This window comes from Meles meles, chromosome 2 (assembly GCF_922984935.1).
Source record: "Meles meles chromosome 2, mMelMel3.1 paternal haplotype, whole genome shotgun sequence".
NCBI lineage: Eukaryota > Metazoa > Chordata > Mammalia > Carnivora > Mustelidae > Meles > Meles meles.
Window position 1 is genome coordinate 170418430 of NC_060067.1, and position 17446 is coordinate 170435875.

A 17446-nucleotide genomic window follows, 5' to 3' on the forward strand; every position below is an offset into this window, starting at 1 on the left:
TCTTCAGAGGAGGGCCGTGTGAAGTTCTGTTTACCTGTTGCAAATTCGTAGGCCTGATTCTCTCTTCAGTGATGTGTGGAGAGAAGCCAGTTGGTCACACTGATGACTACAAAAGACTACAAAACAGGTGACGAGAACAGGTGTGTCATTTGGGGGCAAGGGTGTGCTGGTCCATAATTAACGAGCTGGGAGGGGGCGTGGTGATAGAGCAGGAGGGGAAAAGGAGTCCTGGTAGCCTTGGCCAATTGCCCATCTCCAAGGTATAAATACTGCCGTCTTGGTGCACTTCAAGCTACTATCCTGCCATTACTGAGCGAGGAGAGGCAAGAGGTACAAACGAGCAGTGACCCCGGGCTGCGTCAGTTCACCAGGGCTCAGAGAAGACCCAGGTCTATGTCAGAGACCACAGCTCCAGGGAGATGGCTGGGCTGGTTGCTAGGGGACTTACATACTGTAAGAATAGAGGGGGGTTGCAGAGTGTGGGAAGGGACCTCAGACGAGACCAACACTCGGGTGCTTTCTTGACAGGATCCTTCCTTTAGAAGACATCATGTGACTGGGTCCTTGGAGCCAGAGTTCATTACTGCTTCCCTTTGCTCTCTGAGGTTAAGTTCCAAGCCCCTCAGTGTCCTGTTTCAGTGGGGCCTTCATCAACCCTTCTTCTGTATATAGGATAGGATAGGTCCCGCTTCGGACTGAATGTTTGTGTCCCCACAAAATTCCCATGTTGAAATCCTCACGCAGTGGTGTCTGGAAATGAGGCCTTTGGGAGGTAATTAGGTTCTGAGGTGGGGAGCCTCCATGATGGGATTAATGTCCTTTTGAGACAGGAAGAGCGTTAGCCCTCTGCCTGGTCTCTACTCTGTGAGGATACCAGCAGACGGATCCTCACCAGACACTGCATCTGCCCACGCCTTGATCCTGGAATTCTCAGCCTTCCTGACCTGATTCATCCCCTCACTGTTTAAGCCACCCAGCACCCCAAACGAAGACAGATTCCCCTCTTATGTGCGCTTGAAGAGGGCTCCTCCTTTTTGATAAAACTGCTTTACCTAAGTTCCAAAAAGAGAGAGTGTTTAACCTGATGCTGTTTCTGTTCCTCTTCAGCTACCCACAGCAGTTCTTCACCAACTGCTAAAACTCCAGTCTTCGTCACGGCCTCAGGCATCTGGGATTTGCCACTGAAACACGCGCAGATGGCTGGTTAGCCCACAGAGCAGCGGGGACCCTACAATCTGCAGGACGCTTAGACCTGCCTATCTCCATGGTCACGACGCTTGCTCCCCGCTGCCAGCCTCACTGCAGGTGCGTCCTCCTACCCGGGAGAAGACCGGCAGGAGTGCGCGGTCAGACCCTCACAGCCACCAGAACCGCTGGCAAGACAGGCCGCACGGGGCCCCAAATGTCTAGTACTGCCACTGCCAGGGAAAATATGAGACCCAGTTAGAAATCATTTCTCAATTTCTTCTTACCAGAAAGGACAAGTAAAATGTATTAAGAGCCAGGTTTTTCCTCCTGGTTCTGTCCTTCTAAGACCAGTGGTCCTCAGCAGGGGGGTGGTTTGGTACCCTCCCTCCAGGGGACATTTGGCAATGACTGGAGACATTTCGGTTGTCAACCAAGGTGAGAGATGCTCCTGGGATCCAGTGGGTGAAAGTCAAAGGTGTTGTTAAACATCCTACAGTGCACAGGACAGCCGCCCCCCACCCACCCAACAACAAAGAGTGATCTAGCCCAAAATGTCTGTAGCAGAAACCCTAGTCTCTTCACATTAAAAAAGTTTTCCCCCAAACTAAAGCCATGGCATTCTTGCTCCAAGAAGGAATCATATCCACAAATCATATTTTATTAGCTGTCCAATGCCACCTTCCATTCATGTCCTGTGTTTTAATTAAATTTTATGAACTACCAGTGCAAATCAATACAATGCATTTTTTTTTTTTTTTTTTTTACACACCAACAGCTTGAATGTTCTTGAAGCTTTTAAACAATGAGTTGACTGTGGGCAAACAGAAGGCAAGGAATCACAGATAATTAGCTCATGCATCTGGTGCTGGCTAATAAATAAATAATTTTCACATGAACATAGAAACCACTCAATGTTATTAACTGTATTTTTTAATAGTTGGAAACTGTAATAAAATGCCATTTTCAGAAGCATCTTGGCGACTAAGTAGAACTGTTTCATTTAAAAAATAGTTAAGTTACTTTCCCCTAGACAGGGGTGGGTGAACTTGTAGCAAAATCTTCCATCCCACTTGACTCTGACAGATGGAGTGATCTTTCACAAAATACATTTTTCTGCATTTCTTTTCATAAAAGCCAGCCGCCAGGAAGAGCACCCTGCTTTGAAAAAAGATAGTTTGGCTCACACAGTATACTTTGGTTTATTTAAACAGGTAAGAAAGTGGTCCCCAGTTCTCCTGAGGAGAAAATGTGTTTTCTGACTTTTGAATAAATCAAGATATTACCAGTCTGAATGAGTTTCCTTTTCTGTTAAGGTAAGAAGTATATCTTTCTTTCCCTCCAGTGTTGAGTTGCTCCTCTTGGGAAACAGTCTTCGGATAATGTGTCTCTGTCTCAATGTACCAGGAGCCTCACACCGTGACTTCCACACGACCAAAGGCCTGACATTCAGTGTCTGACAGGATCAGCATTCGGTGTGTCCTTGGATATGGGGCTCGATTTGAACTAGAAGTTCTCATAATACACCTACAAGTATCTTCTTAAAAGATATAAAAATGTATGCTAACTTGTGCTCTCTTAGTAAGGCTTGAAAATTGCTAATTAAATAAGCAGAATATAACTCATAAGCCAAAAAAAGTGCTTTTTTAAAAATAAAATTAAGAAATGGGAATGGTTAAAACTATAATAAAAAGGATGAGCAGATTATTTTTGGTTAATCTTGGATGGAAATGATGCAACAGTTTTTTTGTTGTTGTTGTTGTTTTTTTGAGTCCATTTGGTTTTGCTTAATACACTCACAAGGACCGCCATGAGTGTATCTCTGAATCTCACCAGCATTCCCGGGCCCTAGAGCCCTACCCCTGTCATCATTCCTATGGGGAGACACGTGCTTGCCTCTCATTCCAAAGAACGTTTTTATAAAACTGGTCTTAATTCATGACTATTTCAATGAGCACAAAAGACAACAGTTCTCACTGTTGTAAACACAATCAAAACCTCCACGCCTTTGGGTCCATAACCTCACAATCATTCTGCCTTTGTCTGACACTGGAACGGGATGCTTTGGGGCCACTTTTGCAGACAAAGTGGGAGATTTTAATTCCTGTTAAGTCCAGCCAAATAAGCAGAGAGAAATCAGAGGCTCTCTCCCCTCCTGTTTTACTAACCAGTCAAATTCTTTTTTTTTCCCCCCTTTGGGGAAACCTCTTCCTCGTCACAGCCCCGTGTTTGGTAATCATGAAAGGGAAAAACGAAAAGCGTCTCCCCATGTCTAGGCCTGGGAGTTCATGTTTTTTTGCTGCTCGTCTTCTGTTTCTGTTTGCGAAGGTGAGCCTCGATCTCGTGCCTGAACACCAGCATGCCCAGCTGCCCGTGGGATGCCTCGTTCATGGCCTTGGACTGCATGCACATCTTGTACTGCTCGGGGGTCAGCTCGTCGGCACAGTGCTTCTCGTGCCACAGGTGGAAGAGCCCGCGCACCGGCGTCCGCACCACGATGAGGTTGCTGTGGAGGTACTTGCGGTAAAGGTGCACATCCTCTCCGCCCCAGCCTTTGATGTCCAGATCAAAGCCACCTGTCGGGAGAGAGCACAGCGCTGCAGCAAGCCGCACAGCCCCTCCCCATCTAGATCCGCCGTCCCCCTCTGCACCAGCGTGCACGTCACGTGGAAAGAAGCATGACTTAGGGGAGACGTCTCACTGCCTGCCCCTACGAATGCGGAGTGGGGCCGTCGGGGAAAGAGGATTCAGAAATCCTCAACACAGGACTTCGTGGCAGTGGCGGCCGCGAGCACCAGCTCCCGGAGCTCCCAACACCGCAAAGGGCATTCATTCCCAGCACCTGCCTGCTTTCTAGAACGAGCCCCCTGAGCCGCCCACAAAGAACGGCAGCCGCCCGCCTTTTCTACTTGAAACCCTCCGATGAAAAATCTGGTTTCTGTTTGCATGTGGCCTCCTGTCATTCAGACAGGGAAGCTGGGGCTCACCCCCGAAAGGGTAGCGGGATCTAAGTGAACAAAATGATGTCCCTCCCACAAAACACTCTGCCTTTCATGGACCGAAATGGTCCCAAAAGGTGTCTGTCCGCCCCAGGCCAGTGATGGGAGTCATGTTTAAGGGACTGGCCTCGCTGTGCCGAGTTTCTACTCTGAAAATCTGGCCTTGCTTCAGAGTGGACTCTGTCAAAGTGAGCAATGGTCCCCTCCACACCCATCTTTGTAAACAGAGATGCCCCATGTCTTTTCTTAACCTGAAACCCACCTCGAACCAAAGAGAACCAGAGAAGACTTGACCCTTTTTGTCATTGTTCCTTTCTCACCTAGATTTATTGAACTCCTATGAGAAACAGTGATGTCATCCTCAACACTTTTTTTTTTCCCATCCTCAACACTTTCATCAGAGCCACCATGCAGCCCCTAAGCTGCGCTGCTCTGATCAAGGCCATCACTGGGCCCAGAAGGGTCATCCATGGGGGGAACCTGCAGCCTGCCCACGGCGGGGCTCTGTATGCCAGTGATCTGTGTCCCCCCATGGTGGGCAGGTATACGATACTGACTCAGGGGTCTGCAATTTGAGCCTGGGGTTGGCCACTTCATCTCTCTTGAGTTGTGGTTCCTTTATCCTGAAATGAACTAGATGTCATAACCAAATGACACAGTCATGTGAGGGGCAGTGCTTGCTTAGCTGTAATTGATTATCATCAGCATCATCGCAACTTATTAAATAGAAGGTGCAAAAGTAAGATGCTTGCAAATAGATACAAGATGGCAAAGAAAGACCGGGGTCCAGATGTGACCCAGAGATTCTAAAGTCACATCAGTGGTTCAGGGAGGAAGCGTGACCTCACCGGCCTCCCCTTCCCACATGTTTCCATGGCAGCTGTGCCCCATCTTTAGGAAAATCCAATTTATTATAAATTCAAATTTGATAAACATACATCATTACAAAACAATCTTTCCCTGTACAAAGAACAAGGAAACACAGAGTTTCTCGAAATGGAAACCTGCTTTAGAAAGGGAATGTGGGGATGGGGGTGGAGATGGAAATCTCCATGCTCTGTGAGGGCAGGGCTTCCCTGACCCCAAGCCAGGGTCCACTCTGACCCCCTGAGCACAAGATCAAAGTTTCTGCCTTGTTCATTCATATCCTAGTCATGTATGATCCATAATTTTGTTCTGTTTCGGGGCACATGAGTAGGTACTGCTGTGGGAAGTGGGGTAGTATTTCCAAGGGGGACATCCTGTTCTCATCCTACGTCCCTCACTTGCTGTGTCGTCCCTTTGCCCTTTGGTCTTTCCAACTGCAACCTAAGAGCCTTTCTTCTCAGTGCTCTGGGAACCTCTGCGTGTGTGTGTGTGTGTGTGTGTGTGTGTGTGTGTGTGTGTGTTTTGACAGGGACTATACACTCATTTGGAGCTTGAAGTAGTACCTAGAATTTTTGAAGGTTCAGCAGAAAGAAATTTGAACCCTTTCCGGTATGTGATGCTCCCAAATTCCCCGTGTTGTCCTTATTTTTCTTCAGTGGATCCCGTTACTACTGTGGAAGCCCAGAAGGTTCTGCCTGAGAGGGACCAGAGCCAGAACCAGGTGGGAAGGAGGCATCGGGGGTTGGGGGGCGGGGAGGGTGGGGAGACTTGCTTTGAAGCCACCTTTCTGCAACAACAGCCTTTTTCCTCAGACTGTGTGCCACATCTGGAGTAACCGAGAGGGTCTAGTGGAGATCAGAGGGGCTCGTGTGTCGACACACGCCCAAGCCTCGTCCTGGTCCAGCCTCCAAGGCCATGACAGGAGGGAGGGCCTCTTCTTAAGAAATGGCACTACCTCCGCCCTCAGACTCCTGGGGAGCTGCCCCGACTCCCTCCCGGGCTGCTCATGGCCTCTGGGTGGCAGCAGAGGCCAGACTTGCCGCCAGTCAGTGCCTCTTACCTATATTGATGAAGTCTGACCGGTACTGACAGGTCATCCCAAATCCAAAGTCTCTCCAAAATCCAGTCTCCTTCTTTATGACCTGCAGGGAGAGCGCTGTCATTTGAGAGGGGAGGACCGAGTGGACAGAGGTAGAGAGCAGTCCCACACTAGTGTAAGCACAGTTCAACAGGGAGCCCAGCCCACCCGACGAGAAGCAGCCCCACAACCTCATGTGGGAAATGCAGATGGATCAGAGTCCCTGCGGATGGTTAGGGATACACTGGACTCACGGGTTCCCAAATGGGCCTTGTGATTTTTGGCACCTCCGGATGGAATGTTTCTAGGGTGTAGGCTTGAAAACACACACACACACACACACACACACACTCACTCTCTCTCTCTCTCTCTCTCAAAAACAAACCAGGAGAGCCAGTTTTTGAGCAGTGCCATGGAAAAGCCACCTACGTGTCTGGCCCGACACCAGTGCCAGAGAGAACTGGAGGCCACAGCCCCTCACACAGGGCTGGGCAGGGAGCCAGCAAAGGGCTCAGGAAGTGGAGAAAAGGGAGAGAGAACAACTTGGAATTCAGCTGCTCTGGCACAGGGCGCACACAGGACTCCCTCGGGGAATAAAAAGAAAACCCGAGAAGGCACTGGGTTGCTTCAGCTCTGCTAACTCTCCCTTGCCGAGGTAAAGGGCACCCAGAGTCCAGGTTCTGAAGAGAGACTCTGTCCATTCATCTTTAAACTATTTTAAAACCAAACTGCTCCCAAAACATCTGTGGCAGTGCCAAGCAGCAGGGCTGCCGAGAGGCCATCCAAACGGTGACCGTCTCCAAAGAACAGGACCAGGTCCCACTCAGTCTCTCACTCTGCAAGGAAATTTCCAGTGTATTTGCTAAAGCAGCAAGACTTTTTAAAACTAGTTGGTTTAAATTTTTGGCTGAGGTAATTCCAGGGCTTGTTTTGAGAGCTTAATAGTTCTTTTTCATTCTTGAGGTTAACATAGGTGCTTAGGGGAGAAAGTCCCCTCCTGGGGAAGGGAAAGAGAGGCCAGGCCGAACCAGGTCGTCCTCCACTGGGATTTCTGCATTTTCTGCCTGCCCCAGGTCTGGCTCCCTTTACTGCTCATCAGAGACAGTGTAGAGCAGGGGAGGAGCCCCAGTGTCTCCTTCCAGCTTGATGACTGGCTAGCTTCTCTGCCTCAGGCAGGTCCCTCACTTCTTGAGAGCTTGTTTGGAGGTTCTAGCAGGGGAGCGCAGCTACTCGTATACCCTTGACCGAAGAACGGTCCTCTCCTCTATCGGGGAAGGTCGTCCTCTTCGACCGAGCGCGCAGCTTCGGGAGGGACGCACATGGAGCGGTGAGGGAGGAAGGGGACACCCGCCTAGCCAGCCAGATCAGCCGAATCAACCCTGGCGATCAATGGGGTGACAGATGTCGCAGCCAGATCGCCCTCACATCCAGGTCCCTCACTTCTTTGAGCCTCTATTTCCTTTCCTATAAATGAGGAGGTTGAGGGGTGCCTGGAGGGCTCAGTCTGTTAAGCATCCAACTCCTGATTTTACCTCAGGTCATGATCTCAGGGTCCTGGGATTAAGCCCCACATGGGGCTCCGTGCTGGGCATGGAGCCTGCCTAAGATTCTCTCCCTCCTTCTGCGCCACCCCCAAAATAAAACAAATAAATAAGGGGCACCTGGGTGGCTCAGTCGGTTAAGCATCTGCCTTTAACTCAGGTTAAATTCCTGAATTCCTAAATTCCAGAACTTTGATTCCAAAGTCCTGGAATCGAGTCCTGCATGGGGCTCCAGGCTCAGCGGGAGCCTGCTGCTCCCTCTCCCTCTGCCCCTCCCCCTGCTTGTGCTCTCTTGCTATTTCTTTCTCTCAAATAAATAAAATCTTTTAAAATGAAATGAAATAAAATAAAATAGGTTGAGCTAAATCTCCGCTAAGCTCTCTCCCAGCTCCACCATCCAAACATCTATCACCACTGCCCTTCCACCTTCCCAAAGTTCCAAGTTACGTCCACCAAAGCCTCATTATATTCCGTATATGGCTCGTAGAAGGACTGTGAACTCAAATTCTTTGGCTCTGTGATCCATGAAACCATCTTATCTCCGCTACAGCCTCTGCATAGACATGGCCAGGGCTGAGGGAACACACACGCGTCAGGGCTGCCGGGGGGAAATGAGGACCGAGAAAGGTTTTGTCTGTCAGTGTGGTCCCCGCAGATGTGCTCCAACTGGAACAAAGGACCGTTATACAATATCTCCCAAGTGACAAGGCAATTTCATTAGTGTCAACTGGAAAGATTTGGCAGGGAAGGAAAGTTTAGGAAAATCTCCACTGAGTCATTTTTTAAAAAACAGTTTCTGTTTCATGCCAGGTACACGGTTTCTGGTGCAGCTAATGGCTTAATATCCTTTCTGCTGGCAGGGACACAAACAGATGAGTCCTCTAAGCTTCTGGATAAAAATGGAGTCAAAGACAAAGGCCAGTAACCAAACATCAAGCATTTGGCTGAGGTGTACCTGGACTCCAAGCAGGGACACCCCAAACAGGAAGAACAATGGGCCAGGGCTTGGGAGGAAAGACAAGAAGGATTGCAAGAAGTGGGCACCCCCAGACATGGGCTGTGCATGCGGTGCCCGGCAAGGCTGAACAAGGTCAAGAGGGACCCTCACATCTGGGGACCGTGGGATAGACCAAACTGATTTATGAACTGGGGAACGCACCCTATAAACACTTATTAACATTGGCTTTAAAGTGGGCAAGCCAGAAAAAAAGCCACAATCTGAAATGCTCCTTGAAACTGAGCCCTTGGTGGACATGGGTTGGCTCACACCCTACCCATGGCCTAGGATGTCAGGGCGAGAGGGGGTTCGCTTCTGACAGGCTCTATGACACACAGCTGTGCCGAGTCCCTGGCACTGTGCCCTTGACCCGCAGCCTTGCTGGGCGTGAGTCCTCTCAAACGTGTATCGGATCACAGCAGGCTCCAGTTTAAAACCCTGAGGTGCTTTAATTGCATTCTCGCTAATGCAATAAGAATAAAACCCAGAGAAAACCTCTAGCCTGTGAGGGTCCTACGTGACCCGACCCCTGCCTGCCTCGTCCACCTCCCCCACCTCGTGCAGAATATCCTCCTAGTCCACTCCTTGAACACGCCAGGCTCCCATGTCCCCAGTGCTGGACACTTGCAGACCCTGGGCTGGGTCACCTTTTCCCTGCTCATCACTGGGCTCCGCACCAATGTCACTCGCCTAGAGCAGTCACCGTGACCCTCCCAGCCAGTGTCGGCACACACCCCACCCCTGTCACCACCACGTCACTCTCTAACCTGTCACCTGGTTTCTTTTCTCTGTAACACTTACAGCTCTCTGAAATTGTTCTGCTGAGGCATTTGTTCCTCTCTTTTCTGTCTTCACCTACCACCGCTGGTGAAGGTAAGCCCAGGGCCTTGGACTCCTTCACAGTCCCTAGATCAAGGTCCAGCACACAGAGGTACTCCATAAATGCTCCCCCAATAGAGAATGAGGGGCAGTCCTAGGACAGAGAGGGCTCCATGCCAGTGGAAACAGACAGGGTTCCAGCAGAGAATTCTTTAGCAGTCAGCAAAGGCCTAGGAATTCCAGTGGGAAAAGAACTGTGGGGCTTTGGAGGAACAGACTAAAACGTTTTCACCTCCTTGGGCTCTGAGCAGACGGCTCTCCCGCTGAGAATCTCGGACCCCAGGCACAAGAAGCTCCCCTGCTCTGTTCAAACTTTGAAAAGACAGACACCAATGATGTTTACTACAACAGAGGAGGAAGAAACCCTCAGATAAAGATTGTATGTTAAAAGAAAAACATCCGTCCCAAATTTCGCCTATCGGTTTTCAAGTGCTATCCTCACTTAAAAAAATCTCTCTGGAGGGCTGGCTTCCTCTCAACTCCCTGCAGTCCCCTCTCTCCCCCCACCTTGGATCTCAGCAGAGCACTGCAGGGCAGGAACACACCACAAAGGACAGTTGTCAAGCCTACTCTCCCACAGGAAGCTTCCAGACCCGCAGCTCTGTGGGCAATTCACGTGACGGGGGCGATTATTTTCTATGGGGACCAGAGCACAAAGCACAAATCGGTGTCTCTCCCCAGAGATGTGGGAAGGCGGCGTCCCGCAGCTGTGCGGGGAGCCAGGAGGCAGTCGGCGCCTGTTGGTTTAATGGTGCTGACTTGGACAACTGCCCGCGAAGCAATCTGGGCCCTGAAATAAAATAAATAACAAATATTCAGGCCGAGTATTTTCTCTAAATCAAAGAGAGCCTCCGAAGCACCCAGGCCATGTTTGCCCAGGCTCACATTCACGCGCAGTGCCCGCGGTACACACTCTGTGCAGCCCGCAGGCCCCCGCTCAGAGGGCATCCTGACTGTTTTCGTGCTCTTGAATTTCTTGCTAAGTCCTGAGCCAGGGCCCTGCACTTTCACTGTGCACTGGCCACGCCGATTACACAGCCCGTCCTGCCTGTGAGCAGCAGGCACCCTGAGCTTCCGGGGCTGGGCTGGGTGTCCCCTGCCCCCGCATCGTACATACCTCATTATGTGGGCCCAGAGAGAGGCTGCGTGGGGCACGCGTGGGCCTTACAGTGTGGATGGCCTGTCCGAGCTAGGTCAGCCAGTGGTGGCTAAGCCCAGACCGACACCAGGACTGCTGGGAACATTTCCATTTCTTGAGAAATGCACTGTTCTGGAGGCACAGCGTTTACAGAACGGGTCTAAGGATGGACTCAAAGGCCACCTCCTCCAAGGTTTGTATCAACCCACATTTCCCCACAAGTCTTCTTTTACTGGTGCCTGCTTGAAAAGAATAAAGTGTCTTCTGACGGGCATCGTGCTGGGCAGGAATCCTCCAGCTTCTCTGGTCTAGGAATCTACACCAAAAGCTAGACTATGCCCTTCTGGAAGCAAGGCCACTCAGCACCCTCAGCCCCGTCCCCATCACACAGGGCAGGCCTCAAGTTCCCAACCCTCCCACTCAGCAATCTGAGCAACAACTTATGCCTCTGAGCTGCAGGTTTTCCTCAGAGAAGTGGGCAGAATAAGGCCTTTTCACCTTCCTGGTTATCCCACGAAATAAAGCGGGCCCCAAGTTGGCTTCCGAAAGCCTGCGGATGGCATCTGCTCACGCTAGTCTCAGTCCTCAGTGAGCACCTGCTTCCCGAATATATAAAAACAGACGAAAAGCATGGACTGTGCTATTCAGCAAACTTCAGACATTTGAGCAGGTTGGTGGTGAAAAACTCCTCAGAAGAGGGGAGACAGGCAGGGGACAGAATCAGAGAGGGAGAGGACGGGAGTGCCACTCACACACCGGACAGAGTAGCACCGAGTCGCTGGGTTTCGAAGATGCAGGGCGGACTGGGGCTTCCGGCACTAAGGACGTTTCCCGGTGAGGAGAGGGCCCCGAGGAGGAAAGCCGGCACCCGGAAACACGGGTGGGATGCTCGCTGGGCGGAGCAGCTGAGGGAGGCTCTGTCTAGCAGGGGCCACGCTGTGGTTTGCAGCCTTTTCCTCTGTCATCAGTGTGAGAGTCAGCGTGGGAGCTCTTAGTCCCCACAAGGCAACGAGGCCACAGTGCTGTGCGGGCCCCCCAGCTCCCCAGGACAGTGTGAGTCTCTGCCTGCCTCAGCGCTCAGTGATGTCACTCTGGGGACCCCACCCCCTCAGGCTGCAGTGGGGACACTGATGGCACAGAAAATGGCCAACAAGATGAATCAGAGCTTTTTTCTCCCCCTCCTTTCTGGGAGTGGGTTGTTCCACATTTACTAGCACACCACTGGCTTTGGGCCACAAAAGATGATTTAAAATGGGATTAATCCGTGTTTTGCAGACGGTGAAGGAAAGACCAGATGACAGGGGAGGGAGAGGGTCTACAGGGGGAGGTGGCAGGAGGCTCCGGCGGTGGCCTCAGTGTGAGTAAGGCTTGAACCAGGAAAGTGGAATGTCTACAGTTAATAATTATTTAAATCGGAGTCATTCCTTGGTCTCTGAGCTGTTTCTTCATTAAAGCATGAGCAAGTTTTATCTCAGCTTTACAACTCAAGAAATTAAATGTTAGCATAAAATCCCATGATTTCACATACTTCTAATTTTTAATGGTCTGTACTCAAAAGTAAAGAAACAAGTAGTCTGAACACACACACACATACACACACCAGCAATGTGGCTTCCAGCTTTAGTCTAAAGACAAAGTGTTATCAAACGGCAGTGACCAGCACGGGGGACTCAGGAGGTCACATTTATGGGGCTGCTAGAGCACTTGTCTTATGTTTGCATCCGTGAGTCCTTTTTGTCATAGCTCCCTTCTGGACCTGTGTCCTCCCTCCACCTTGAGATGGATGTACTCCATGGGTGGCTCTCCAGAGTATCGGTAGATCTCAGATCTTTCACAACTGAGACAAAATGAACTCCTGCTAGGAAGTCTCTTCTGACTCACCGTTCCTAACCATCTCTTTTTATTTTGTACCTTCTCAGGACCTACACATTCTCTCTCCATTAAATGAATTTCTGTAGCTTGATGTTCTTTCTTGGAATTTTTGTCAGCTCATTTCCTTTATATTTCAACCCTTATCTAGATCCGAAGTCAAACTGCTTTCAGTGCACTAGGGTAAAGAGATCCTGCTCTGGGCCAGAGCTCTGCTACTAGCTGGTTGTGGGATCTTGGGCAAGTCTACGAAAATGAGAGAATAAAGTGACCTCTCCGGTCACTGCCGAGCATATGAAACTGTTTTGGTTCCTCAGACTCCTCCAGAATGTCCAGTCTAGTTCTCTGCAGGTAGCAAGGGTTCCAGAAATGGCTCATCCAATAACAAACATAATCAACACTTTCCTTTTGTGGATGTAGAACCCTGTGTTTCTCTGGACTGAATCCTCATGAACACTGAATCCCAACACTGAATCCTAACATAACAGATATATGTGCTCTAGGAAAGCTATAATCTATTTGGAAGTAAATGTCACCAGTTCTGAGGCTCTAGCTATGGACACGGCGATCTGAGTTCTGCTTCTGCTTGACCATTAATTCTAGGGATCCGAGAAACTGGTTGAACCGTATCACACCTCTCATTTCCTGCTGCACCTGCTTCTCTGCAGGAATGCCAACACAAGGATAAAACTTTTAAAGTGTGAAACGAAAAGAATTCTTTGCAAGCAAATAAGACCTTTATGAGTTTGAAGTTGAAAACATTAATCACTTTTGATGTCCAACGTAAAGAAGCACTTTATTTAAAACCAAAGGAATTTATGTTCTAATAGGTTGGAAGAAAATATATCCTGTATCCCATTTCCCCCTGAAACCCTATTTTAAGCTCAGAACTCACGGAAAGGAAACAAGAAGGTTCGTGTCTCAACAGAAGCGATACCACCCTCAAGCAGATAAAACTGGTTCTTGGGGAATGGAAAACACTCACCGTGGCGACATATCCAGCACACATACACACACAGTTCCATCAACAGATACTCAGAGAACTACATTATTACCGTGCCGCGCAACATGGGCCCGAAGGGAAACCATGCTGGATGGGTGAGGAGTAATCCTCATCCAGCCTCAGGGAACCCAAGCTGAAACCTTCTGGAAAAGATCACTGTAACAGCTGCCAGAGGTTTACTGAGGATGGGGCTGGAGAGAACAGGTTTTGCTACTCTGAAAGCTTCAGGATAGAATTGGTCCTCCAAGAGAATTTCAAAGAGCGCATGTTTTCAATGAAAATCAATTTACTCTCCCATTGCACAGAAGCATGAGAGACTTGGTTCCTTCCCACCTTCACATTCACACAGCAGATCTTCCTTCCCTACCCTAAGACACACTTTGTGGGAAGAGACACGGCTTTGCCTCCAGAGGAAACAGAGACACTCAAGGCGATGAAGAACAGACAGCCCAAGGTCAGTGGTCTCCTGACACTCAGCCTGAGCTGGAAGGCAGCCTTAGACACACTCAGCTCATCTCTCTGCCGGAAAAGGTCACCATCGGAGTTGGGGGTGACACACAATAATGGGGAATTTCATCTCAGAAGGGCATGTCTACCTGCATTCCAGAGACTCTGTCCTGTGGCCGGCACGGCTTCTCTGCTAAATGGGCTCAAGGCTGCCACCACCACCACCACCAAGACCACTCAGCCTACAGAGCTCCCTGGTGGCCGTGTGGTTCCACTCTCTGTGACCGGTGCAGCTACGATCTTTTTTTTTTTTTTTTTTTTTTTAAGATTTTTTATTTATTTGACACACAGAGGGAGATCACAAGTAGGCAGAGAGGCAGGCAGAGAGAGAGAGGAGGAAGCAGGCTTCCTGCTGAGCAGACAGCCCGATGCGGGGCTCGATCCCAGGACCCTGAGATCATGACCTGAGCCGAAGGCAGCGGCTTAACCCACTGAGCCACCCAGGCGCCCCCGGTGCAGCTACGATCTTAGCAGAGAAGCCCCTCCAGCCTTCCTTTAAGAGCCACCTTGCTGGTGACCAAGCCCCAGAGGGACTGTGATCTGTGATCATGAGGGACGGGCACTGGATCTGGTCCTCACTCCCCCACTGACTCACTCACCGTGTGACCCGGGGCGAGCCACCCCCTTCTGGCTTCCGTTTGCCATCTGTCACCTTCCTTACCTGGGAGCGTTTGTAATAACAAAGAGACAATGTGCTGCATCCGCAATGCAATAATCCTAGTTTCCAAAAGCCATATAAGAAAACTATGAAGGTGTGAAATTGCCTTTCTGTGAGGTACTGTTCCTATTTATTTTCCGCTTTTAAATATTGCAAGCACTTTTAATGAACAAGGTGCTGGGAGCAAAGGCCAGAACATCTGCCAAACTTAAAAATTACTATGGGAATCAATCCACAGATTTCCACTCACCTTTACTCATGGTCAGGTGCCCCTGGTAATGAAAGACAGGACACAGAGCCACACAAGGGCCCCTGTGTGTCATTACTCACCAGCTGCTGTTCTAAGGGAGGCACTGTGTCCTGATGGCCGTATATTATGCCGGGATTGTACTGACTGAAAAGGACCGGATAAAATACCTTCTTCCCTGCAAACCAGGAAACAAACATTCCCCTAAAGCAACAGACAGAACTATTAGGCTGGTTAGCTTCTATTCAGTCCTCGGAAATATCCAGGTATTTCCATCTACTTTTCCTTTTCTTATCATTCAACCCTAAGACACATCTTAGAAGTTCTGCGCACCTAGACCAGACAGACAGACTCTCCAATACCCCTTAGTGCACGCCTACAGCTCCCCCCTCTCTCTTTAGTTTCAGACAGCTTTCCAGCCCCGTCCTCCCCGACACTTTCTCCTGTGTGGGCCGACCTCCCTGCTGAAAGTGGAAAATGGGTTACAGAATTGAACTTAGGACGAAAAGCCTCTCAGACTTATGGTCTGACAGGCCCACACTGACATCAAAGGAGAAATCAAACCAGATGATTTTCCTTCCCTTCGGGGTAAAATGGCGCCAGGCAGAAGCAGGACAGCTGAGGGAACTGTGAAGGAACGCATGTGAGTGTGACAGAGCTAAACACCACCGTGGGGGAGAGAAGGGAAGCGCCAACTCCAGAGACGCTTACCTGGCTGTGTGTTCAGTCTGCACGTATTGAGGAATTCCGAGGTGAAGTAGATGTCGACGTCACAGAAAAAGAGAAGGACGTTGCTTCCTTTCCAGAAGCGGGCTCCCACATCAAGGCCCTTTCCCCGAGAAAACTCTCCGTTCAGTTGGATGAAGGTAAAGTTCCTGAAGTTGGCAGCTCTGAAAGGGAAGACCAGCTACAGTCACTCATGTGCTCACGTGCCCAGGCGGACAGAATCCCCTGGGAAACACAAGACCAGGGCCCATCCACATCTTGCCACATAGGTGTGGTAACCATGAAGACACTGAGATTACCAAGAAGATACAGAATAACCCAGACTCACTGGAAACTCACTGAGATTAAAGGTACCACGAACACTCAGGAAAGTTTCAGCACCAACTTATTTCTTCTTTCTCTAACAATTTCCCCACAGGGAAAAGTGTACTGTTGTAGCTAACGGACATTCTCTGTGATAGAGAAACTTGAACCAGTGGAGACTGGGCGAACAGAACCCAGGACAATCTCCAGGCCTCCCAAGCCACCTGAATGAAACCACTGGGCCAAAGAAACAAAATTACACCAGAATGGCCCCACCTGGTGTCTTCTCATCTGTATGTGACTCGAGACCAGGCATGACGGTCTTGATGTATGTCTATCCCCAAACACATCTAAGCCTGGACTCCTTCCCCATCTTCAGGAAAAGCAAGAGAGTACGGGAGGAAAAAAGGACAGACTTGGATTCATATCAATAAGGCTGTCCCAGACCTGGCTCTCCTATAGATTAACTCTGTGATCTAGGTCAGCCCAATAATCTCCTGGAAGCTCAGTTGCCTCATCTGCAAAATGGGAACAATAACACCTTCCTTAACTACTCACAGCGTTACTAGTTAGATCGATGCTGCCAAGAGTATAAAGCGGTCTGTAAGCATCAGCTCTCTCTCTCCTCAGCCCTGACAAGGACTCCCAGGCCTGTGGTGGTAAAGCCAAGCAAGACATTTCTTCATTTGGCTCTTCTTTCCCAGGGACACCAGAACCTTCTGAAAAGGGGCATGTCTTGAGCAGACATTCCAGGAATTCATGTGGTAACTAGTGGTACAGGAATTGTCTTCTGCCAGACGGAACTAGGGAACGACTCAGAGTCCAACTCCTAACCCTGCCTATGCGGTGGGGGCCCTTGGCCTTTGACAAATCCCCTTTTCTGGCTCATGCCCCTGTCTCTTCATCATGGTTCCTCTGTTTCCACAGCCTGGGCTCTCCCCTCCACCCACTCCTAATGCCTCTCTAATCTTGAGGTATTCAAAACATATAAAAACCCACTTCCGTTTCAAAGTTTGTATGCCAAGGAACTCTCTTGGGTGAAGGTCAACACAAAAACAGAGTCAGAACTTTTCAAATGTGAGGTTGTGCTTGTACCTGGTCATTTGATCAGCTGAGCGGAACTAGTTCTGCTACCCCTTTCCTGACGCGACATCTTCTTTCAAATCTGGGACTGGGGTGGGTTTTTTTATCCTGGGAATCTGTGGGCCCAACCTTCTCTGAATCTATTGCCAGACAGGCTTTTCAGATTTAGATCAGGGCAGGAGGGCTGGTGACTGGGAGAGCATGGGCATCTGCGTCAGCAAACCTGGATCCCGGGCCCAGAGCCACGCCCACACCCACTAGGTGCTCAGCAGATGTCTGTGAGGAAACGCGTCAGCAGACAAATGGCTCTCAGCCTAGCTCTCTCTTCTGTTTGGGGAAAGTCATTTCACTTCCCTTGCCTCAGGT

At 49.7% G+C, this 17446-nt stretch overlaps 1 protein-coding gene across 9 annotated transcripts in view; it reads right to left on the bottom strand.

The window, feature by feature from the left end:
• Positions 1-1825: 1825 nt before the first annotated feature.
• CSGALNACT1 (chondroitin sulfate N-acetylgalactosaminyltransferase 1) overlaps positions 1826-17446 on the bottom strand; it is a 332179-nt gene continuing 316558 nt past the window's right edge. For all 9 annotated transcript variants that reach the window (XM_045997357.1, XM_045997361.1, XM_045997358.1 and 6 more), the window contains 4 exons: positions 15680-15858; positions 15052-15146; positions 6112-6193; positions 1826-3761 (listed from right to left, as the gene is read on the bottom strand). In XM_045997357.1, coding sequence (XP_045853313.1) covers positions 3472-3761; positions 6112-6193; positions 15052-15146; positions 15680-15858 — 646 coding nt within the window. In that variant the 3' untranslated portion in view covers positions 1826-3471. The remainder of the gene's footprint in view (positions 3762-6111; positions 6194-15051; positions 15147-15679; positions 15859-17446) is intronic.